This window comes from Scyliorhinus canicula, chromosome 7 (genome assembly GCF_902713615.1).
Source record: "Scyliorhinus canicula chromosome 7, sScyCan1.1, whole genome shotgun sequence".
Taxonomy (NCBI): domain Eukaryota; kingdom Metazoa; phylum Chordata; class Chondrichthyes; order Carcharhiniformes; family Scyliorhinidae; genus Scyliorhinus; species Scyliorhinus canicula.
In genome coordinates, this window is record NC_052152.1 from 174966032 (window position 1) to 174991441 (window position 25410).

General features: G+C 43.4%; 1 protein-coding gene across 7 annotated transcripts in view; it reads left to right on the top strand.

Annotated features, from left to right (window-relative positions):
- Positions 1 to 25410, top strand: part of LOC119969563 (phosphoprotein associated with glycosphingolipid-enriched microdomains 1-like) — a 143692-nt gene that overhangs the window by 43854 nt on the left and 74428 nt on the right. For 4 of the 7 annotated variants that reach the window (XM_038803324.1, XM_038803323.1, XM_038803327.1 and 1 more), the window contains exon 2: positions 4563 to 4733. The exons of 2 other annotated variants lie outside the window; for them this stretch is intronic. In XM_038803324.1, the coding sequence (XP_038659252.1) occupies positions 4585 to 4733 (149 nt within the window). In that variant the 5' untranslated portion in view covers positions 4563 to 4584. The remainder of the gene's footprint in view (positions 1 to 4562; positions 4734 to 25410) is intronic. One more of the 7 variants, XM_038803326.1, reaches the window with a different exon arrangement.

Consider the following 25410-nt stretch of genomic DNA (forward strand, 5'->3'; position numbering starts at 1 on the left):
AGATTGTCAAGGTAGACCTGAAGGTCTTTTCAACCAACCAGGAGAATCCAGAAGCAAGATTTTTTTTTCCTTTATGTAAAGACAGTGATTTTATCTTTTAAAAGAAAAAAATAATAATAAAATAAGGAAAGTTTTAACCTGAAACAGCGATTGTTACAAGGTCTACTTTACTTACTTAGCAACGTGGGACCCAGGTTACTAAGTGGCAAGTAGATGAAATCTTCTATGAAGATATGGGTTATACCGGGGGATAACTTGAAAATTATAGATTGACCCGAATAGCAGCCACCTAAGTTTGTATAGGAGTCAAGGAGTGAGAAGCCCTGTTCACCATTTAGAATGTCTTATTGACCCTTTTTTGGTATAGGGGGAATTCTAAGAATAGTGATGAGATTTTTTACTTCAGATAAGAGCAGGTAATCTGTTCTGGTGATGTTGATTGAGAGAGAGGCGCATATTGGCCAGGGCACCAGGGATAACTCTCCTGTTCTCTGAAATAGTGCCATGAACTAATTGATCTTTTTTTGTGTCTGGTTAAGATTTTTATTTGCATGTAAAATCTTGGGCGACGTTATTTCTTTTTAATATGTTCAGATTCCGGATTTAGCTGGAACTGCAGACTTGAGATTATCACTTGAAGAGTAAGGTGCCAAAGGTTTAGGAAAAGCTTTCCACACACGGTCAGGATATGGAGTGCTTTATTACAAGTGAATATTGAGGCCGTCTGCAAAGGACTTGAGCGCGTTCTGGTAAAGGAAAAATAGAAAACGGTAGCATTTAAGGGAATGGAATTAGGATGAGAGTTGATCATTTTAACTTGGTGACCTGGCACTGGTATTAGTGCAATAAACTGGATGGGCAACCTCAAATGTTGTAATTTCTATGTCTCTGATTTCTATGTCTCTGAAATGGCAATGATTATCTTTGGAGATGTTGAGGTAATGCATGCATTCTGAACCCCATCATTCAATCAACATTTAATCTATTCAGGTTGGTCCTCTTGAATCAACACAGTCCCCAACTGCTGTGTTGTTCTGCTTCATCGGACTGTTGGCCTAATGTAGTCAGGCAGCTTAGTGTTGGCTTGTGGCCAGGGATTATAGCGTCTGATTATTTACCTTCTTACACAGACTCTACCAGTAATTCTGTGGATTTGTCCTCCAAAGCTATATACCAAGTAGAATAAATTGTATTTATTCTAGGATTTATTAGGATTCTGACAAAACCACTTTATTTTCTTTTGGCGCTATTTTGTATAATAATAGTGTAATGTAGTAGATTTGTTAGGCTATTACAATCCATGTCCCTCATATTGTTGCACTGTCCCGACCTTATTAATGGTGAACCTCTTTATTGTGTCAGAACCACAGTAAGCTTTCAATAATACATATTTAATCATCATCGCAGGATCCACTTTAGTAAACGTTTATTTGAACAGCAAAATCCTATATAATTGCGTCCGAGATCAGATTAACTTCCTGTGATATTTGAGACTGGTCTGAGTTAAAATCATCTGCAAAAGATGAGAATGACCTTCAAAGAAGATAAGTTGCTGAATTAGGAGTGGCCAGATGATGCCTATGATCCCTGGCAGGCTGTTTTTATATATTGCTTAAGGGTTTCTCCTTTTTGCATTTTGTGCATTTGAAGTTTGGGAAATGACCTTTTTAACACTGTTACCTCACTGGTAGATAAATCCTAAGGCCTGAATTTCTACTGGTAGATAAACCCTAAGGTCTGAATTTTTGCAAAGCTGGAAGGGCTAAGAGTTAGCCAAATTGGTGCCACAGCCACAATTCCAGAAATCCCATTTGGGAATCTGGCACCCACCATTTTCATTGGGGGGAGGGAGAGTGGGGGCAGGTTATAGTTTCCCCATCCATAGCTCACAGAAGCAGCTGCCCGTATAAAAGTGAAGTTTCCTTCAACGGGTGCAATGCCCAATGTTCAAAACATGACTCATGGGCTTTAGACTTTGAGGAAAAGGTCTAAAGCTGCTGGAATTATTTGGGAGAGGCAAGGTACACTTTGGGGATTTGTAAGATTTGACATGAACATGCGTAAATGTGGAAAGTTCAGTGGCGTTGTCGAGTCATTTTAAGTCCTAAAGCCCTTTAAATGTTTGGAAAAAAACAGCCTGATGTGACTCTGCTTGCAAACTTATTAGGTGTTTCTTTAAATAAGCCTGAGGAATCTTATTCTAGAATTCTGCTATCATTAACACAGTGGAAGCCCTGGAAGTTCACAGATTGAAAGATCCAAGTGCGTATGAGATTAATTGCCTTTGATGTGGGACTATTAATACAGGTTTTTCCACAAGGCATTAACTACTTGAACAACACATTTGTTTTTCTAAAGGTTTAAGTACTTGATGAAATTTAATTATATTGAATGTTTTTTTTAATGAATGTGATTATTTGTTAAATTGTGGTCTGCAATACACACTTTATTTTGTTTTATCTTGCCATGGTTCCTGAGTTCTGTCGATGGTGGATACTGGGTAAGTTGGTATGGAGAGTCTAAGGATAAAGTGTGATGTGTGGGGGCCTGAGTTTGTATGTGTTGGTGCTACGTTAGTAGAGGGTTCATGATTGGCATGAGGTAATAAGCAACTGTTTTGGGGCTGGGGGAGGGGATGGAGGGGGTGAGGTCTCAAGGGCTGTTTTTGGTTTATTTATTTTTGCAATTTGAACTAAGTCCCAGAACACCAAAGCGGACCTTTCTAACCAGGCCATCTCAGCACCAACAGCTCCTGTGGCTGTCTCCAAATCTTTGCAGCTGAAGCGTTGCATGACTCCAGATAGCATCCACCTTCCTGACCAACCAGAGCTTTTCTCCCAAGTCAGGTTTGCGGAGTTGGAAATTTTCGTGACTCAGGAATGAAAATTTGGTCCTAACTCTACCTCAGGATTTGTTAGCTTGGACGTGTAAATTTATGGGATCATAAATTCAAACATTGCATGCGACCCTCAACTTTCCATGTGCACCTAGGGAGCCCACAAAGACAACAGGTTGAACATCTTTGTCCTGTTGTGTCAGCATTTACTACATAATAACCATTGCCTCAATTCGTTAATAGAATTGTGAAATCCAAAATTTGTAAACTATTTTGAATGCCGAGATTGTGCTGCAGGTTAAATTAATTTCTTGCTGATTCTTTTTTTGATTGCCTGAGTACGTGGGATCCATTTATTTATTTATTTTTTCATAAATTTAGAGTACCCAATTAATTTTTTCCAATTAAGGGGCAATTTAGCATGGCCAATCCACCTATCCTGCACACCTTTGGGTTGTGGGGGTGAAACCCACGCAAACACAGGGAGAATGTGCAAACTCCACAATGACAATGACCCAGAGCCGGGATCGAACCTGGGACCTCGGCGCCGTGAGTCCGCAGTGCTAACCCACTGCGCCACCGTGCTGCCCGGGGGACCCATTTATTTGTCTATCACGTTGTACATTTATGGAGCTTGCTTAAAAGTAGAGGGCCGCTAAAGAGAGTCATCCACTGTGCCATTGTTGTGCAATTTGTGCTGTTAGTCATTTGCCATCAGGTCAAACACAGTTAGTACATTTCCATAGTAGGGCAGAGTCTTGCTCTCAAACTTTGAAAAATATAGATGTATTGTAGCAGCGATGGGTGAAGTGGCAGCTGCATTCTGTGTGTGTGTTGTCCTCCGGCCTAGATATTGTGAGGATAATTCTGGTGCAGATGAAGCTGGACAGAAAGGCGGCAGATAGAACAGAATGAGTTACAAGAGAGTAAAAGGGCAGAGGTGATAACACAGTGGGTATCCCGACCAGAGTGAAGGAAGTAGCACTGACTCAGTTACTTTTCATATGCCACTCATTCACCCACAGATGACGCATGGCATGCTTGAGGTAACCAGTGGTGAGGAAGAACCTCAAAAAAAATAATAAAGAAACCGATGACATGAAAAAAATATGTTAAATAAAAAGTTATACCCCCAAAACTCAAATTTATATAAATTGAAAGTGGCTAAATTAAGCAAATAACAAAGGAGGAAAGTTACATAAAACAATACGAATAAAAAGATGGATAGAAAGAATCAGCAGGTGGGGGGGAAAAAGAAGAAAGAGAGACTAGATTGGTCTGCCGTGTACTGACACTCGGCAAATTTATTCAGAACCAGTGTTGTGAATTCACTGAGAAGTGTTAGATTAAGTTGCATTTTTGCCTATGTTATTAGCGAGGCTCAAACCCTGGAGAACATGAGCACCAAACCTTGTAACTCGGGTGGGGCGGGGGGTGGGGAGACACAGAGGTTTGCTACCAACTGAGCCATTGCTGAAGAAGCAATGAAGACTTTGCAGTGAAAACATTAGTAGATCTGTAATTTTGATATGATGCTGTCTGACATTTCAAATAATGCTCCATTTGGTACTCAAAATGACAAACAAGAATGTAGGTTATATGGTGATAGAACATAGAACAGTACAGCACAGAACAGGCCCTTCGGCCCTCGATGTTGTGATATATATGTGAAAGTTATAAAATGTGGCTACATGGCAGTCTTGTGACAATTTTTATTGTTTCACAGTTAGTCCGACCGAGGGAAGATTATGGCCCCTCCTCCTCTGCACAGGTTTAGAAATGCGATGGGATTTACACAGGACAGCCAGCCTCAGATCCTTCTCTGTGGTTTTTTAGTGGCCGGGGGAGCCTTCCTGCTACTGGTGTTTCTTGCATTCCTCTGTAATAACTGCCAAAGGTAAGAAATAATTATCACTTTTGCTGACCAAATATATTTTTCCTTGTAAACTGTTCTCCGTATTTCTGCCTGTTTAGTGTGTGAGGAGGTAAGGTACCCTTGTGGATAGGGTCCCCGGGACACTTTCCCCGCTGGGTCACTGTCTTTGCGGAGTCTGCACGTTCTCCCCGTGTCTGCGTAGGTTTCCTCCAGGTGTTCCGGTTTCCTCTCACAGTCTGAAGACGTGCAGGTTAAGTAGTTTGGCCATGATAAATTGTCCTTAGTGACCAAAAAAGGTTAGGAGGGTTTATTGGATTATGGGGATAGGGTGAAAGTGAGGGCTTAAGTGGGTCGGTGCAGAATCGATGGGCCGAATGGCCTCCTTCTGCACTGTTTATTCTATGTCTATGTTAAACCTTTGGGGAAAATAAGGCACCCTTTGGGATTATTCAATTTAAACCTGATTATGCATTTTATTTTTACACACAAACTCACTGGAACTGGAAAGCTGTCAAAGGACTGTCTGGCTGTCATTGAACTGTCCTGCTGTCAAGAAACTGTATAGAAGTGTCAAATGTGTCAAGGAAGTGTCCAAGGATACTAGCTGAGTTGGCAAGGAGGTAGGAAGAAGACATAGCTTGGCATGCATGAGGCACAGGGACTGTGTGGTGGGTGAAGGATGAGGCCTAGAGGGATGTTTTTGGTTTTAATATTTTCTTCTATTTATTTAAACATGGTGCCTTCCACCAGGCCTGCCTCTTCATCCAGAAGCTGTGTTGTTCCTCGTGTCTTAATAAAGCTCGTAGTCTCAAATGTGGAGAAGATGCTTTATTGTGAATTCGTTCTCTCTTCAGAGCTTAACATACGGCTACCTCAAATGCTGCCTGCTTGTCTGTCTCTGCTGCTATCAGTTCTGCCTTCCGTGAAGTGTGTCCTCACTTCCTGCCCCGGTGTATTTATAGCTCTCCCGTGCTCCCTCTAGTGTTTGCTCAGTTGTATTGTATCTAGTCAATCTACGATCACCACATCCCCCTTTTTCTCTTTACATATTTTCTGTACATTGTTAAAGAAAATTGTACAAAACAGTTACTTATGATATGCATATCTATACAAGTGATGGTGCTATTGCATATTTTACAAAGCCAATGTATTTATGTGTCCAATCTTAATAAAAACATTTATGAGTCCAAACTTGATGAATTTGTTCAGAGTTTTTTTTCTTTTTTTGTTGTTGATGACGTGGTGATATTGATATTGCAACTCCGTTGTGAATGTTGTTGGTGTTCCTTGTTATTTTAAGTAACCAATGTGTCATCCCGAGGTGTTTGCATGGTCGAACCACTGATATTGACTACATGGACTTTTTTCTGTGCTTGTGGTATCGATGTATTATCTCATCTGCCTTTAAAGCTGGTGTGCTTGCTTGTTCTAGAGCAGATGTGAGTTTGTGCGATTCGTTGTCATCCCATGGCATGTTTGTAGTCTTGTCATTGTTTTGCAGTGTGCTGTGGCATTGTCCTTCATGTGCTGAGTAGTACCATTGTGTACAAGTCGTTGTTTCATTGCTGTTGTTTCTGTCGTTCCTGTCTTTGTTGTTTTCGTTGCCGTTCTTGTTGCTGTTTTTGTTGTTTCTGTCTTTGGTGTTGTCGCTATCTTTGTTCCTGACTTTGTTGTTTTCATTGCCGTTCTTGTCGTTCCTGTCTTTGTCATTGTCGCTATCTTTGTTCCTGACTTTGTTGTTTTCGTTGCCGTTCTTGGTGCTGTTTTTGTCGTCGCTATCTTTGTTATGCTTCTTGTTGGTTTTGTTGTTCTTCTTGTAGTTTTTGTCGTTGTTGTTGTAGTTTTTGTTGGTGCTGTTGTTGTTCTTGTTTCTGCAGTGCTTCTTGCAATTTTTGTTGTTCTTGTCGCGCTTCATGTTGCTTTTGTTCTTGCTGTTGTTGTTCTCGTTTCTGCTGTGCTTCTTGCTATTGTTGTTCTTCTTGTCGCGCTTCATGTTGATTTTGTTCTTGCTGTTGTTGTTCTCGTTTCTGCTGTGCTTCTTTAGGCTTTTGTTTTTCTTGTTATGCTCTAAGTGTCCCGTGTGGATAATTTGAGTCATTGAACATTTCGTCTCGAGAATGGTGAGAATGACCTGATGTTGCATCGGTGCTGGTGACATCAATCATTTGTGGAGGATTTGATTCCTCATCTTTGCTTTCTTGGTGCTCCTCTTCTGGAGTCAACTTCTTCTCGATTTCATTTGACGCGGTCTCTCTGGACTCTTGGCGCTCCTCTTCTGGAGTCCAAATCTTCATGTTTTCTTTCGGCGTTGTCTCTCTGGACTGTTGGGTGGCCTGACTCTGTGCTTCTGTACAGACAAGCTGAGAACTGTCAGTCTCGCTGTGATCCTGTACATCGAGTGTGATCACCTTGTCACTGTTTTCGCATGCAGTGGGTAGAGGTACATTGTCTTCTTCTTGTTCATGTGAGCTTGGTAGACTTTCATAGTCTGCTTGTGGTTGCTCAGATACGGCGGGTTGACCTTCATGGTCTTGTTCATGCATGGTGTCAGTGGGTAGAGGTACATTGTCTTCTTTTTGTTCATGTGAGCTTGGTAGACTTTCATAGTCTGCTTGCGGTTGCTCAGATACAGCGGGTTTACCTTCATGGTCTTGTTCATGCATGGTGTTCGCCAGGGAGTGTTTGCTTGCGTCCCTTTTGGAGTCTTTCATCACTCGCACTGTGGAGCCTGTCATCGCTCGTTCTGTGGAGTCTTTCTGTGCTCTCTGTGTGGCGTCGTCTTCGTCTTGGGTATTGCTGTCATCCAGTGTATCGACGAGCTGCCATGGCATCATGGTGTTGGATTCATCTACCACGAGTAGATTCGTGTTGAGCTTTGCGACCGTGTCGCTGATGCTGTGATCAGCATATCCGAATAACTCAGCCATGTCTGAGTAGTATTCTTTGAAAACCAAATCATCCTGGTTGGATTCTTCTACCACGAGTTGATTCGTGTTGAACTTTGCGACCGTGTCGCTGATGGTGTGATTAGCATATCCGACTAACTCAGCCATGTCTGAGTAGTATTCTTCGAAAACCAAATCATCTTGGTTGGATTCATCTACCACGAGTTGATTCGTGTTGAACTTTGCGACCGTGTCGCTGATGCTGTGATTAGCATATCCGACTAACTCAGCCATGTCTGAGTAGTAATCTTCGAAAAACAAATCATCTTTTGTTGTTTCGGAATTCTTTTTGTTCTCTTCACTTTGGGTAGTGCAGACTGCTTTTTCCAGGGTGTTGTGCGAGTTATTTTTAACTGCTGGTTTAAGTTCAGGCGTTTTTCTGTGTTCTGAGGCAAGAAAAATTGGTTTTACCACTTTAAGTATCTTGTTTTCAATTTTCGGGCATTTCCCTTTTAAGTAGGCGTGGTCGGGATGCTCAGACGTCATGACGTCACGCGTAGGAATGAATTGGGCATGCGCAAATCGGCCTTCCTTCACTGTGCGGTTTTGTGTCCATTGCGCATCCGCAAGTCGCGCATGCGCATAACGATCCACGAGCACAACTTTTAGATACTGCGCATGCGCGTCTTGCGCATGTGCATAACGATCGGCAACACAAACTTTTTTACACTGCGCATGCACAGGGGGCGCATGCGCAGAACGATGAACGGATGGTTGGAACTGCGCATGCGCGGCTTCCGGTTCCGGCGCATGCGCAGACGCAATTTGTAGTTCTTTGTGTGCCCAAGACTGCAAAATGTGGTCGGACGCCATTTTATCGCGGATTTCAGCGTTTTTTCTTTCTGAAAGTTGTAAGTTACCTTTTCTTTTCGATCTGGACTGGATTTCAGCCTTTTGGCTTTGTGAAAAATTCATGTTATTTCTTCTTTTTGATCTGTACTTTTCACTCGCGATTTCTTGTTCTTTTTGTGATTTTTTAAGTTTTGCATCACTCAGTCTCTGTGCAGTTTGGCCTCTGAGCATGCCTTGCTGTTCAAATTCCTTACAGTACTCTTCAAATTTGTTTAGTATTGTTTGTAAGCTGTTTCTGTCTTCACCTTTTTGAGTATTTAAATCCATTATAAACTTTCCTAGCTTCATGTCCTTCGATGAGCATTGCTATTTTAATTTCGTCTGAGGCTGCTGCTGCATCATTAGCTATGATACCTAAATCGAACCATTGTTTAAACATTTTCCAGACATTTCTTACATTGCCAGTCGTGTCCAGCTGAAGTGGGTATCCAAGGCACATCCTCCCATCGGCGATGTCTTCCCAAGTCGAATGTCCAGTAGGAGATTTCCATGCCATTTTGTTCTTTCTGTGTCTGCAGCTGAGTTGTCCTGTAGTAAGCGTCTGAAGCCACTGCTGGTACCATGTATTGTTCCTCGTGTCTTAATAAAGCTCGTAGTCTCAAATGTGGAGAAGATGCTTTATTGTGAATTCGTTCTCTCTTCAGAGCTTAACATACGGCTACCTCAAATGCTGCCTGCTTGTGTGTCTCTGCTGCTATTAGTTCTGCCTTCCGTGAAGTGTGTCCTCACTTCCTGTCCCGGTGTATTTATAGCTCTCCCGTGCTCCCTCTAGTGTTTGCTCAGTTGTATTGTATCTAGTCAATCTACGATCGCCACAATGCATTTTATTTTTACACACAAACTCACTGGAACTGGAAAGCTGTCAAAGGACTGTCTGGCTGCATTGAACTGTCCTGCTGTCAAGAAACTGTATAGAAGTGTCAAATGTGTCAAGGAAGTGTCCAAGGATACTAGCTGAGTTGGCAAGGAGGTAGGAAGAAGACATAGCTTGGCATGCATGAGGCACAGGGACTGTGTGGTGGGTGAAGGGTGAGGCCTAGAGGGATGTTTTTGGTTTTAATCTTTTCTTCTATTTATTTAAACATGGTGCCTTCCACCAGGCCTGCCTCTTCATCCAGAAGCCTCTACTCTCATTTTGGGGTTGCCCGCCACAACTCCTATTTCAGCCCATTTCCACCCCCACTCTACACACAAATAAATTCTACCTGTTGGCGAACATTTTTAAAGGTTGGGCCTTACTGGGCAGGATGGAGAAGTGATCCCAGCACCAATGGGATGAAACAGGAGCCTGTCTCTGTATGCTGGTTGAATACACAAGAGTATATTAGCATATGTAAGTACTTTGAGATTGGTAGTTGCAGTAATTGGACCCAGTCAGGCAGTATCCATTTATTTTGCCTGAAATTCTGCTGAGCAGGACAGAGCTACATAGTTTTGCATCTGCAGTTCAGTAGTAGGTATTATTTGAACTTTCATTCTAGTAGTGTTCATTTGAGACTTTAAACCATTTAGGCAACAGGAGACAATTTGGTGAAGTAACTCAGGAAAACTTCTTGTAGATTAATACCCATTAAAGGCAGGGCGGAACTTGATTAGCATACTGCAGCTCTTGTTTTCAGGTTCTGCCTTGGGAGCAGGTTAACACTCATTCCCTTCTGCTTCCCTCTAGATAACAGTCATTTGCTGCACAACTTGTGCACTGAAAGCTCCTGCTTATTAACACTCAAAGCCACAGCCCTCCATGCGATCAAAGATGTTATTGCATTCTAATTGACATAGAATCATCGAATCTCTACAGTGCTGAAGGAGGCCATTCAGCCCATTGAGCCTGCATCGGCCCTCCGAACGAGCACCCTACCTAGGCCCACTCCCCTGCCCTTTCCCAATAACCCCACCTAACGTGTACATCTCTGGACACTTGAGGGGAAATTTAGCATGGCCAATCCACCTAACCTGCACATCTTTGGACTGTGGAAGGAAACCAGAGTACCCAGAGGAAGCCCATGTGGTGTGAAAGTGCAAATGATAGTCACCCAAGGTCGGAATTGAACCCGGGCCCCTGGCACAGTGAGGTAGCAGTGCTAATCACATTAATGAACCAAGCTTAGTTCTGAAGGTTGAGTGTACGTGTACTGTTTTAGTGTCTGAGTCATGAATGGATATTGTGCAATCATCAATGAACACCCCCACATCTGACCTTATGTTAGAAGGAAGGTCATTGATGAAAGAGTTGAAGATATTTGGGCCTAGGACACTACCCTGAGGAACCCCTGCAATGATGTTCTGGAGCTGAGATGATTGACCTCCAACAACCACAACCATCTTCCTTTACGCTAGTTGTGAATCCAACCAGTGGAGAATTCCCCCTGATTCCCATTGACTCCAGTTTAGCTAGGGCTCCTTGATGCCATACTCAGTCAAATGCTGCGTTGATGATGTCGAAGGCAGTCACTCTCATCTCATCTCTGGAATTCAGCCCTTTTGTCCATATTTGAACCAGGGTTGTAATGAGGTCAGGAGCTTAGTGACCGTGCCGGAACCCAAACTGAGCAGGTTATTGCAGAGTAAATCCGTCCGGGAGAAGCAAGTAACAACACCAGACCCATTCGCGTATTGCCCTCTGTAATTGTTTCTCCGGCACCCAAATGTATATCTACCTCCCCAGTTCCTCCTCCGCCCCCCCCCCCCCCCCCCCCCCCCTCCCAAACAAACAGATGCCTACTTGTGTGTTAAAAATAATATTGCAATTGTACATAGTTGCTGCTGTTGTGCTGGTGCATAACACCCTACTAGTTATTTTATTTATTTGGTATGTTTATGTGTGCTCTTCTATCTCTCTATATATATCTTATTCTGTGTACATAACGGTAAATATACTTTGTTCAAAAACACAAAAAACATTTATAAAAAAATTCTGAGTAAGTGCCGCTTGATGGCATTGTTGGGGACGCCTTCCATCACTTTACTGATGATCAAGAGTAGAATGATATGGCAGTAATTGGGTGGGTTGGATTTGTCCTGCTTTTTGTGTACAGGACATACCTGGGCAATTTTACACATTGCCGGATAGATGGCATTGTTGTAGCTGTACTGGAATAGCTTGGCTAGGGGTGCGTCAAATTCTGGAGCACAAGTCTTCAGTAGTATTGCTAGAATAATGTCAGGGCCCATCGCCTTTGCAGTATCCAGTGCCTTCAGCCATTTCTTGATATGACCTGGAGTGAATCTAATTGGACGAAGACTGGCATCTGTGATGCTGCGGACCTCCAGAGGAGACCGAGATGGACCATCCACTCAGCACATCTGGCTGAAGGTTGTTGCGAATGCTTCAGCTTTGTCTTGTTCTGGGCTCCTCCATCATTGAAGATGAGGAAATTTGTGGAGCCTTCTCCAGTGAGTTGTTTAAATGTCCACCACTATTCACGACTGGATGTAACTACAAGAGCTTAAATCTGATCCGTTGGTTGTCAGACCGCTTAGTTCTATCATCATTTGCTGCTTTTGTTGTTTGGCATGCAAGTAGTCCTGTGTTGTAGCTTCACCAAGTTGACACTTCATTTTGTGATATGCCGATGCTGCCCCTAGCATGCTCGCCTGCACTCTTCCTTCAACTAGGGTTGATCCCCAGGCTTGATGGTAGAGGTAGAGTGGGGAATATGCCGGGGCAGGAGGTTACAGATTGTGGTTGAATACAATTCTGTTGCTGCTGATGGCCTACAGCACCTCATGGACGCCCAGTCTAGAGCTGCTAGATCTATTCTGAATCTATCCCATTTTGCACAATGGTATTGCCATGCAACACGATTGACAGTATCCTCAATATGAAGACAGAACTTCATCTCCATAAGGACAGTGCGGTATGATCAGTTTCAGTTTGATCAGTTTCTAATTGGTTTCTTGAGGATGATGGTTATCTACTGGTGTAATTTCTCGTTGTCCACTGATTGGCCATCCAAAGTGTCAAGTTACTTGTGGGAATATCCTTTTTGTTAAGATAAAAGAATGTTTTATGATATCTCACTTGCCCATTTGTCCAGGATGGGGAAAATATGTTGTCCTGCCCCCATGATCGATATTAAATCAGACCCTTATCAGTGACTTTTTTTTGTGCAGGTTATTTGAAGGTTCCTGTTACTTCTCTCTTGTTACTTGGAATGAGTTATCTTGCTTTTAAAATAAATGAATAGAATACAAAGTTGCTGATACCTTGAAACTAATAAATAAGTTTACAAATTATGAATATATATGAAGAATATTTCTGCTTTTAGTTGAGATAAAACATGGTGATGCCTGGAAACATGGATTCATTGGATGTCTAATTGATCTATCGGTAACTTCATTAAAACAGACACCGTGTTTTTGCTGGGACCGCTGCTTTGCTATAGCATGTTTTTATTGTACCTTTCACTGCTTGGTATAAGTCAATAAAACTTGCAGAATAGTTTTGTAAAACTTAAGTTACAGCACTTACACAAAGTTTATATAAAATACATATCAATGCTTAAAGGTGATTGGTGTGCTAAATGTAACACAGTGCATTCAGCTAAAAAATATTAAAATTTAAATGAACTCTACAAAAACTAATTGCAGACTTTAATCTAAATTTACAAAATCAAAGATGGTTACATAGTGTGAAGCAAGTTACTTCTTTTAAACATCATAAGTTAAACTGCACTTGTTTAATGCACAAGGCTGAATGTTTTAATTGTGAGGGAGATCGATGATTCCCTACCAATTATTGTTCGTCTGTGACGTCTTGCATCAATAGCTTAAAGGGCAATATCTTCTTCACCCTGGTAAATTTTGAGTTAAGACCAAGTCATGTGATGAGCTAGTGTCCCAGAATTCGGCACAAAGTCATATTAGGTTGACATACTTTGGTCATTTGACCAATACAATAACTAAACTACAAAACTTTCCTATACAATGTAAATATTTAAAGTAATGCATAGGAACTTCAGGAGATCAAAGGAACTCGCTATTGTTATTAAATTGGAATTGTACTGGAAATGGTGCCAAACTCAATTGGTTTGACATTTTCTGCTTTCGACTTCCCATCACTTCTGTTCAAGATCTGACTGCAGATTTATTCTGCAAATTCAACATTGCTGCAAAACAGAAACTATGCACTCTGCAGTGATCAAAATAATCAACATTAATGCATCATAAAAGAAATATGAACCGATGAACAGGGCACGACATACAATTAGAAAATACAACCAAAGAGATCTCTGGGTGTGATTAGGCCTTACTGGGTGCGGTTTAATGGAACTAAGTACTGGAAATCAGCATGCATGAGCTTCTCAATTTGCCAGACTCGTTGCCTCCGCGGCTCACTGCTAACATGGGGGAGCAGTTCCCTCACCATTCACTCGCAGTCAACACAAGCATGGCAGCGTGTAGACCTGACCAGGCTGCTCGATGCCGTCGATCTGATACGGGACATCCTGTTCCTCGAGGGGGTCAGAGAACCAGCAGCAGGGTCACCAATGCCACCTGGGAGTCAGTGACAGCGCCTGTCAGTGGGGGAAGCATCATCAGGAGGACCGTACAATGCTGGAAGAAGACCAAAGATCACCATCGAGCTGGAATGGTAAGTTACCACCTCTCTCCTGGCATCAGTTCTGCCTGTTACCCCTTGAATTTCCAAACCCCCACTCTCAAATCACTGGCTGATACCTCGTAACCTCCCCACATCCGACATTCATGTTTACTCCTCAAAACCCGCATCTACCAGTGCACCCTTTTATGTCCAGGTGCAGTGCCCACACATGCAATCTGCTAAAGACCCACCGACCCATTAAGCGTTGGGCTCACAATGACCGTTTCTCTGTCTCCACAGGAAAAAATAGCCCACAATGAGTGGGAAAGGGCCAAGGTGGGCGAGTAGAGTACCAGAGATTCGAGTCCTCACCCTCTGAGGAACAGGCCCTGGATTGTCTGAGGTGAGAGCAGACACCAACAGCAGAGGTGAGGATCCATTGCCCCTTCACCTAGATGACCTATCTAAAGTGAGTTTATATCAGACAAAATGATCCTTACCTCTCACGGACCATCGGTGGGATTCTCCGCCCCGTCGCGCCATATTTCTGTCTCAACACGCCGGCGGGTTTCTCCATTACGCCGGCCGGTCAATGAGATTTCCCATTGTGGGGCAGCCCCACACCGTTGGGAAACCCCCAGGCTGCCGGTAAAACGGAACATCCCGCTGGTGCAGAATCCCACCCCATATGTCTATTGTCTCGCATGATCTCCATCTGTCGGGGCCGGGCCATCCCCCCCCCCCCCCCCCCCCCCCCTCTTGGGACCCAAAAGACCATTTTGGAGGAGAGCTCAGAGGATACCACCATCGAGGCGTAACAGCTATTATCCTCCACTTGTGCAGAGAGACGCACCTCGGTGGGTGGCATTAGTGGACAGGCTTCTGGGTCACAATCAGTGTCATTCTCCATTCAGGAGCTACAGCTGTGCAAGCCTTCCCAGACCATATTCCACTGGCACTCGAGGTGCAGTTGAACAGCCTTGACTTCCGGTGTGTTTAACCCGCGTTGTCGTGCCAGTTAAATGCAGCACTCACCACACCAGCAACAAAAGCATCAGCAATCTGTGAAAGCATTTCTTCAATGGTGTCATGAGGTGGCCGACTTGGATCAATGTCGCACACCGGGTTCTGCAGTCTCTTCCTGCTTCAAACCTGATTGCCTTCTGGACTGATGTATCCCCCCCAAGGTCTGTGTTCCAGGACCCAGATATCTCAGAAAATATTGTCTTTCTTTCTAGCTACAGGAAAGCAAAGAAAAAGTAACAGCAGCCTCCAGCCATTTGCAGCCATCAGCAGCAAACACAACCTGAAGCTATGAAGTGCTCTAAGAACTAGCCATGTTAATTCTTCATTCGCAATAGCCTTCACCTGTAAAGCTAGAGGCTGCTCACAGTCAAAGGGAGTGACCTTCCGCAAAGAACCAAGAGCAGGGCTCTGTCCTGGAAATGTTTGATAGGGCAGCAAGGCAACAGCTGTAGAAGACCCTGTTATGGATCTCCACGATATTTAAAGATGGCTTGAAGACATCACAGACAAAAAGTCCCTCACCGACCAAGCCACCTCCACCCCTGGCCTAAGCACTAGGGCAGCAGCTCCAGTGCCCTTGAGCTGCATGACAGAAATGGAAATGGCTACTCACCTCCTCGGTTCCCCTCAGCAGCCATTGCGCCAACTTCATGTTTTTAAAAAGGAGTACTAAACTACGCCTGTGTGATTTCTCGCTGGGAGCCAGTAAATTCCTGGGAGGCCATTGTGTGCCACTTCAAACTCGTTAATTGTATTCTCGTTATATTTGGGCGTGATTCAGAATTCACCATCGGGAGCAGGCCAGCCAGGAGTGGGCCTGTTAGATAGCAAACTGATTCACACCTGGTGCGAATCTCGGTTTTGTCCTTACCTGCTATTTAACTGGCGTGCCCAGATCTGTGCCTGGGACAATGTAGTGTATAAATCGCACTCAATACTTCTATTTCTGGATGCCAATGGTCTTGAGGCCTACCATATATTTTTAGATTGTGCCCTCTATCATAATCATCAATATGGGTGTCCTTGGGGGGGGGGGGGGGGGGGGTTCCTTATTGTAGTTTCTATTCTGTAACTTTATATTGTGTTAATTTGCGTTGTTGTTAAAATGCTGTGTTGTTCATGGAGGTGGGGCAAATGTTTATGATTCCTAATATTATTGTTATATTTGGTATTTTACTATGGTGCGTTATTGTTGTATAAATTCAATTTTTCAATAAAAATTATTTTTTAAAAAAAATATGGGTGTCCTCTGTTCAAAATTTCTCAAACTTCAAACCATTGTAAGGTTCACCAAGAAAATCAATTCATTGTCATCTAAGCCTTAGAATCATAGAATCTACAGCGCAGAAGAAGGCCATTCGGCCCATCGAGTCGGCACAGGCCCCTAAAAGAGCACCCTATCTAAGCCCACACCTCCACCCTGTCCCCAGAAACCCCACCTAACTTTTGGACACTATGGGGCAATTTAGCGTGACCAATCCACCTAACCTGCACATCTTTGGAGGAAACTCAGACAGACACAGGGAGAACGTGCAGACTCCGTACAGACAGTGACCGAAGTGGGAATTGACGCTGTGAAGCTCATGTTCCACATAGTAACTGGCAATGATTATTATCTTTCACTGGAGGTTTATCTCCAGCACAGTAAAACGTCATCAGTGCATTCCAAAGGGTGAAATAAATTTGATATTTTGCACACCGAGTAGTTTTTCATTGTTATAGGAATGTCTGCTTATCTTACTTCCTAAAGTATTCGCACAACTGTTGTCTTCCTAAAGTATTCACACAACTGTTGTCTAAGTTATGCTTGGTATGTGAAGTATGACTAGATTTTTCTCCTTTCTCAACTATTAAATGCTGACCCTTTTTTTTCCCAGACCAGAATAGTACTTCGGAACTAATCTTAAGTAACATAATCTTAAAATTCACAGCGAGCCAGTTTGTGACTTACAATGCTCCACAACAAGCAATTAATAATAATAATCTTTATTGTCACAAGTAGGCTTACATTAAGACTGCAACAAAGTTACTGTGAAAAGTCCCTAGTTACCACACTTCGGCGCCTGTTCAGGTGCATGGAGGGAGAATTCACGGACGTCCAAATTTCCTAACTGATAAATTACCTACTTATGACATTTGAGATGTTTATAAAAACATAAACACTTGAAATAGGCAGATGAACCTTTTTTATTCATTCATGATATTTGAGTATTACTGGCATGGCCAGCATTTGTTGCCCATCCTTAATTGTACTTTGGAAGATAGAGAAAAGGGAAGGAATTGGAGATTTTGGAAGGCAAAATGGCAGTTAGTTGGTTGAGTTGGCCCAAGGTTACTAAAATAGAAATTCCTTTCCAAAGGGGGAAAAATGGATAACGGTTGCATAACTGGGATCTGAAAGCAAAAATGTAGCTTTGGTATTCCTATGTATAAAAATCTGAAGAGTCTCAAATGTATTTTTACAATAGCTATGTACAAAAAAGTTTGTCTTCCTCTCAAGGCAAATGATCTCCTTACTGATTTTTATTCTGGAGATGAGAGTTAATAAGAATTGATATAGCCACCTGAGGGCACTGTTACATAGTCGGGAAGTAAAGATCCTACGATATTCGCCCAAAATCATTTCAAATTGCTTTTACAGGCAGTCCTCAGACTTGCAACACATTTGGTTCATGGAAACCGTGTCTTGTCGAAACGTCTTAAGTCAGAACGGATTTTCCCATAAGAACAATGTCAGAAATTGGGGATTGGTTCCTGAAGGGTTGGCACAGTGGTTGGCACTGCTGCCTCACAGCGGCAGGGACCTGGGTTCAATTCTGGCATAGGGTGACTGTCTGTGTGCAGTTTGCACTTTCTTCCCGTGTCTGCGTGGGTTTCCTCCGTGTGTCTGCGTGGGTTTCCTCCACGTGCTCTGGTTTCCTCCCAGAGTCCAAAGATGTGCAGATTAGGAGGGGTTATGAGGTTAGGACAGGGGAGTGGGCCTAGGTAGGGTGCTCTTGCAGAGGGTCGGTGCAGATTTGATGGGCTGAATGGCCTCCTGCACTCTGGGAACTCTATGGAACCAAGGCCCGATACCCTATTTTCACCAAAGTAACCCAGAATGTTGTATTCCATTCTAAAAGAAAGTAATATAGCAATCTAATTTTATTAACGTTTTAAGAAAAAGTATGGAAATGAAAAGCTTTGCCAAGTAAAAATGCATTGGAACAGGAACTGAGTGTCTTGAGTCAGGGAGATGAGCAATGCAGAACATCAATGTGCACTAACGAACGTTTGAACTTATTTTATGGCATGGCAGGGCATCACGGTGGCACAGTGGATAGCACTGCTGCCTCACGGTGCAGAGGTCCCAACCGATCCTGGCTCTGGGTCACTGTCCATGTGGAGTTTGCACATTCTACCCGTGTTTGCGTGGGTTCAGCCCCCACAACCCAAAGATGTGCAGGTTAGGTGGATTGGCCACGCAAAATTGCCCCTTAATTGGAAAACAATAATTGGGTACTCTAAATTTAAGAAAAAATATTAATTGGCGTGGCATTGTAAATTTGAAACAGTTTGTCGTAACTCAAGCGTTTTATAGTCGAGGACTGCCTGCATATTGTTCCATTGCAAGTGCCACTGGCCTCTGATGTGTGGAACTCATGCAGTTAGCAGCAACACCAAAGTAAACTTGCCAGAGTCACTTAAGGCTAATAGCCAAGAAAACCTCCAAGTCAATGAGTAGATACAAACCCTCAGTAGATTTTATAGTCAGCAGCAAAGCAATGGTATTCACTGCTAGCCTTGAGGAAAGCTGCACGCACAGATATAGCAATCTCTGTGGCGTCGTTTCCTCTTTTCCTGACAGGTTAAATCTGGCACCACGACAAGGGCATGTCTTGGAGTAAGGGATTGGTGCTGTCAGCAAGTGGGTAAGCAACCAATCACTTTGAAATATTCTGATACATTACAAACTGGAAAGTTCAAAGCAATTAATATCCTTCAGTTTTAATGTAAATTTCCAGGTACCAAAGTAAATGATACTGGTTGGATTAAGATGGAAGTTAAAATAAAGATAAACAAACTTTATTTAAAAAATCTTAAAAGATGTAGATTTTTAAAACATCATTGTGGAGAAATTCGGCATTCCACAATTATGCTTCTCCAGGCCAGTGAAAGTATTTAGTAGTAACCAACAAGTTAGTGTTCCATTCAAAACCCAGTTAGATTTCGTTCAAGAGCTGTAACTTTTTCAAGGGTTTTTACGAGACCAAATGTATAAGAGTGGATGTATCATGTGACCATCAATTCACTCGAGACACGAGAGGAAGTAAACTGTGGCTTTAATAGACGTACAACTGAGCCTGCCTGCGACCAGAAGAACTGAGGGCAGACTCACAAGACCGCAGCACTTTATACTTCTGGTAGTGGGAGGGGCCATGGGCGGAGCCAAGGGTGGAGCCCTGTACAAGCTCCTCATCTCCCCCTGTGGGCAGAGCCGCGCAACGGCTCACAGACAGAGCCCACAAGGACACAATGATACATAGTGTGAATTAAGCATTATACATTCACCACAACGTGCACATCAGCTCATGGAATTTCCCATTGATTGCAGCCTGGGGTGCATGAACTGCACATGCTTTGGAAATACAAAGAATCACTGACAGCAATTCTGGATTTCCACACCATTCTGCACATTTTCGGTCTCCAGAAAGTTTTGTCAATTTCAGTGGAAAAATTACAGGAAACCGAGCAGTTTCACCATCTTTACCATTGCAATCTCTGGGCCATTATTCAAAGGCAATTGTGATTCTTTTCTTAATTGGCCATCAGAAATATTGAACAACCATGAGGAAAGCTTGCCTCCTGTCCCAACAAAGTACACACCTTTACACACTTGTAAAAGGGTTCATGACAGTAGCCTTTTTTCCAATAATTCATCTCATGAAAAAAATAGAAAAGCTAGAGTTGCAGTGATATCAATAGTAATAAACCAGTTCTGATTTTGATCTCTTGCCAATTCGGTCATCTGAAGTCACCGCAATGATCTCTTCCAAGGAATGTTCTTTAAGGTTTTGTACTTGATGCTTGTAAAAATGAGCAAATGTGTGTTTGGTGATAATTGGGACTGAAGCTTTGAGAATCCATTCCACCATACTGTCATAAAAACATTCAACTTGGCTGGGCTGCGTTTTGCACTAATTTTAAACCCCAGCCTTTAATGGCAATTCAATTCTGTTGAGTAAATGCCATGCAAGTAACAGAAAAATTGCCCCTCTTTCAAGATTGCTAAATTATTTTGCTGTCTGTTCTAATCTTGTACCAGATCTGAGTCCATTCATTCGGAACAGGCAGGAGACTGAGAAGAGACATCTTTCAACAGAAAGAAGGAAATGTTGACACGCCTTACACTCCATATCTGCTGGTGGATAGCTTAACAGTACAACAGTGTTAAACATGGGGGGAGATTATCTGATTAAACCCTTTTTAAAATAAATTTAGTGTACCCAATTCATTTTTTCCAATTTAAGGGGCAATTTAGCGTGGCCAAGCCACTTAACCAGCACATCTTTGGGTTGTGAGGGTGAAACCCATGCAAACACGGGGAGAATGTGCAAACTCCACACAGACAGTGACCCAGAGCCGGGATCGATCCTGGGAACTCGGTGCCATGAGGCAGCACTGCTATTTATCTGACAAACCGGTGCATCCTTTCTTCATTTCCTGTATAATATATATATTTTCTTCCATTTATGCTTCTAATGACCCATTGCCGGCATCATTTCTGCCATTTAACCATCTCCTTTTTCCACTTAACCACTTTATAAATAATAAAAATGGGAAATGGAGTTAGGTGATGGGTATTGGAAAGGAGAGAGAGAGAAATGGGTGTTGAGCGATTGGGGGATCAAGGACAGGAGGAAAATGGAATGTGGAGAGAGATGATATTGGGAGTACGGTTTGGGGAAAAGGGGTCTGGTTAGGAGAAAGGGAGACTGAGGATCAAGGCGATTGGTGGAGAGCAGGTAAAATTGGAAAATGGGGTGGATATGGGGTCGAGTAATTTCTGCAGAGCCGTGACTAGCAGAGATTTGTGGCATTGAGAAAGGATCAGCATGTAAAGCACTGAGTGAACGTTGGGCATTATTATCGGTAAATAATGAAAGATTGTTCCCAACAAATACAAGTTGACACAGACCAAGGATTGACATAAATTCCTATACTGAGGGATATTAAAGCATGGGATGCTGGTGTAGATTTGAAGTATGCAATTTAAAAGGAAATGGGCTAAATATTTGAGAGGAGGAATACAAAACAATCGGGGGGGGGGGGGGGGGGGGTCACTGGAGAGAGTGGCAGCACCAGGGACTTTCATATGCTTTAATTGCTGTAATTCTATGAGGACTCTCCTATAAAGGAGTGGTTTAGAAATGTTGGTGCAGAGCAGAGTTTAGGGCAGTGAGGGCACCTTGTGTAATGAATGGGAATTCCTGGTTGCATTTCAAGATCAATTTCACATGGCTAACCATTTACTACTAGACGCAGGTAGAATACTACCAGTTACATATAATCTACCTGTTGGTTTTTGAGTTATTGTTGGTATGGGGGGAATTTGAGTGTTCCCATAATTTTTACTTATTGGTGCAATTTTAGTGAAATAATAATAATAATCACTTATTGTCACAAGTAGGCTTCAATTAAGTTACTGTAAAAAGCCCCTAGTCGCCACATTCCAGCACCTGTTGACAACCCAAATGCCTGATCGGCCAGCAAAGGCCAGAGATGTTCTTAATCGGCCTGAAGAAAAACCACTTCCGCTCCTTCTGGGCCCTGAGAAGTAGATCTTGAAAGAAACCTCAGCCATTTTCTGAGTGGTCTCCAAATCAACGCCTTCAAGGATTGCTGATTTGGGACTCCCGCAGACCATTTGTGCCTCAAAATTGCAATTGGGATCCTATGTTTGTCCAGGACCCCAATTTACATATTGCTGGTGGCCTGCTGCTTGAAACGGGCCATAGCTCAGGCTACCTATTTCAGGATCATACCCAAAACGCCAATGCCATGGGCCAGTTCAAATGAGGGGGTAGGTGACCCAGACCACGATTTAACAAATATACCCGCCGAGGCCGCACTTACCTCCTTCCTGCATTAACGAGCTCAGCTCATCAGTGCAGGAAGAGATTGGGGCAGCATTTTTAAATGCCGTCTCAATCTCCAGCCCCCCCCCCCTCCCCCCACACACTCTCACTCACTCACTCACACTCACACACACACACACACTCACTACGGTCAACTTGCCTGTTAAGGGGTCTTCGAACCCCGCCCCATAAAGACAGGGTACGCCCTATTCCGATCCCTGGCAGTACTAACCTTGCACCTGAGGCCCCCCCAGCTGGTGCTTTTTAGTAAGACCTTTAACTGCCTCCTGGAATTATTACAATAACAAAAGGCTTGGTCATTGAGTTTAGTTTTAAGGGGTGTGCTACAGCAGGATAGAAACGTGTATTAAGAACAATGTTTATGATGCGCGTGTCTCTGGCAAGGCCAGCATTTGTTACCCATTCCTAATTGTCCTTGAGGCGGTGGTGGTGAGCAGCCATCTTGAACTGCTGCAGTCCATCTGATGTAGTTACATCCACTGTTTTTTGACCCAGCAACAGTGAAGGAATGGTAAAATAGTTCTGAATCGGCGTAGTGTGTGGCTTGGAGGGAAACGATGATGTGCCTATGAGTCTGCTGCCCTTGATCTCCCAGGTGGTAAAGGTTGTGGGTTTTGGAAGGAACTGTCAGAGGAGACTTGGAGAGTTGTTGTGGTGCATCTTGTAAATGGTACAGTATTGTGGCTATTGTGGGCTGCTCGTTGATGATGTTTTAAGGTGGTGGTTGAGTACAAATCAAGGGGTTTACTTTGTCCTGGATGGTGTTGAGTTTCCTGACTGGTGTGGGGCTTCACTCATCCAGGCAAGTGAAGATTATTCCTTCACCCTCTTGACTTGTGCCTCATAGATGGTGGATAAGCTTTGAAGAGTCAGGAGGTTACTCTCCCTGGAATTCCGAACCTCTCACCTGCTCTTGTAGCCACATTATTTAAGTTTATACAAACATAGGATCATAGTAAATAGGAACACGAGTCGGTCCTTCGAACCCGCTCTGCCAATCAAACAGATTATGGCCGATTGTCTCCCTCCAATGCCATTTCTCCCCACTATCCCATACCCCTTGATGTCTTTAGTATACAGAAATATATCTCTATCTGTCCTGACTATGCTCAATGATTGATCTCCCATTGCCAGGTAGAGTAGAGAATACCAAAGATTCACCAGTCTCTGAGTGAAGAAATTCCTCCTCATCTCAGTCTTAAATGGGCCTCCCCTTATTCTGAGACTGTGTCCCCTGGTTCGAGATTCCCAGACTAGGGGAAGCATCCAATTCACATCTATCCTGCCACACCAAAAAATGTTGTAGTTTTTAATGGGATTGGCTCTCACCCTTCGAAACTGTCAAGGACACAGGCCCTGTTTCCATATCCCACTCAGAAGACAATCCTGCCGTATCAGGAATCTGTCTGGTGAACCTCTTTTGCACCCCCTCTATGGCAGATACATTCTTCCTTGAATAAAGAGACTAAAACTGTACACAACGCTCCAGGTGCGATCTCAACAAGGCTTCATATAATGGCAGCAAGATATCTTTACTCCCGGCTAATGGGTTGATAGTGGGTGATGCAGCAATATTAATACTGTTGAAAGTCAAAGGGACAGGTTACTGTTTAGTATCAGAGAATACATCCCTGAATCACATGATTTGTAGTGATGTCAGCATGGGCTTGCAGTTGTCCATCTTTTTGTTTTGAAATCTTTTTATTGGCATTTTCAAAATATATAAACAGTTTTGTGTACATTCGTGGCCATGTTTACTCACTGTACAATACAGAAAGGTTTGTCTTTTCCTTCCCTTAATTTCCCCTATTTATATTCCACCACCCTCTGGCTCGTCGTGTGGTCCCATCGCCTTGGTCATTTTTTGATGGGGGGTGTTCCCCCTCCTCTCCCCTTACCCCCCCCCCCCCGCCTTTCTTTTCTTTGAACTTTCCCTGGTTCCCCATCTTATCTGTTGTTGCTGGCTTCAGACAGGTTCTGGAACAGGCCGACTAATTGCCCCAATGCGTTTAGGAAGCCTTCCTCTGACCCTCAGATGGCATACTTCTCCAAGTGGAGAAATTCTGAAAGGTCAGCGAGCCAGTCTGCAGCTGTGGGTGGTGCTGCTGATCGCCAGCCGAGCAGGATTCTACGTCGTGTGATTAGGCAAGCGAAAGCTAGTGCGTCGGCCCTCTTTCCCATGTGTCATTCTGGTTGCTCTGATACCCCGAAGATTGCCACGTTTGGGCATGGCTTCACCCCCCCCCCCCCATCCTTGCACGTTGCCTCAGAGAAGGCTGTCCAGGACCCAGCAAGCAGTTCTCCCTCTTAGATTGAACAAGCAACACCTTTAGTAAAACCTCTCATCTTGTTTGTAAGAATCCAGAGTGTGGGCACATCCATACCTTCTCTCTTTGCCACTAACTTAGAGATGTAACCATTTCATTCTCCTATGCTGGAAGTGGTCATTTCACTTGTGTGTGCAAATTGAATATTGTCCAGGCCTTGCTGCATGCAGACCGTTTCAGTATCTGAGGATTCGCAAATGGTATTGAACACCATGAAATCACCAGCGAACATCCCCACTTCTGTCATTATGATGACAGAAAGTCATTGATCAAGCAGTTGAAGATGGTTGAGGCTAGGACACTACCCTGAGGAACTCCTTCAGCAATGTACTGGGCCTGAGATAATTGACCTCCAACAACTTTGTGCAAAGTTTGACTTCCCCCGAGATACCCCCTGATTCCCATTGACTTCAATTTACCAGGGCTCCTTATTGCCATATGCAGTAAATGCTACCTTGATGTCAAGGGCAGTCATTCTAACTTTGCCCATGAAATTTAGCTCTTTTGTCCATGCTTGGACAAGACTGCAATCAAGTCTGGTGTTGAGTGACCCTGGTGGAACCCAAGTGGGGCAGGTTATTGCTGAGTAAGTGCCGCTTGAGATCACTGTCCAAGACCAATTCCAGCACTTTGCCAATTAAGTGGTAGTAGACTGATGGGATGCAATTCACTAATTGGATTTGTCCTGCCTTTTGTGGACAAGGCATGACTGGGCAATGTTCCACATTGTGGGGTGGATGCCAGTGTTGTACCTGCACTATAGCAGGGACAAGGTTAGTTCCAGAACACCAGTCTTGTCCAGGGGACATAGCCTTTGCAGTACCCAGTGCCTTCAGCTGCATCTTTAGAACACATGGAGTGAATCAA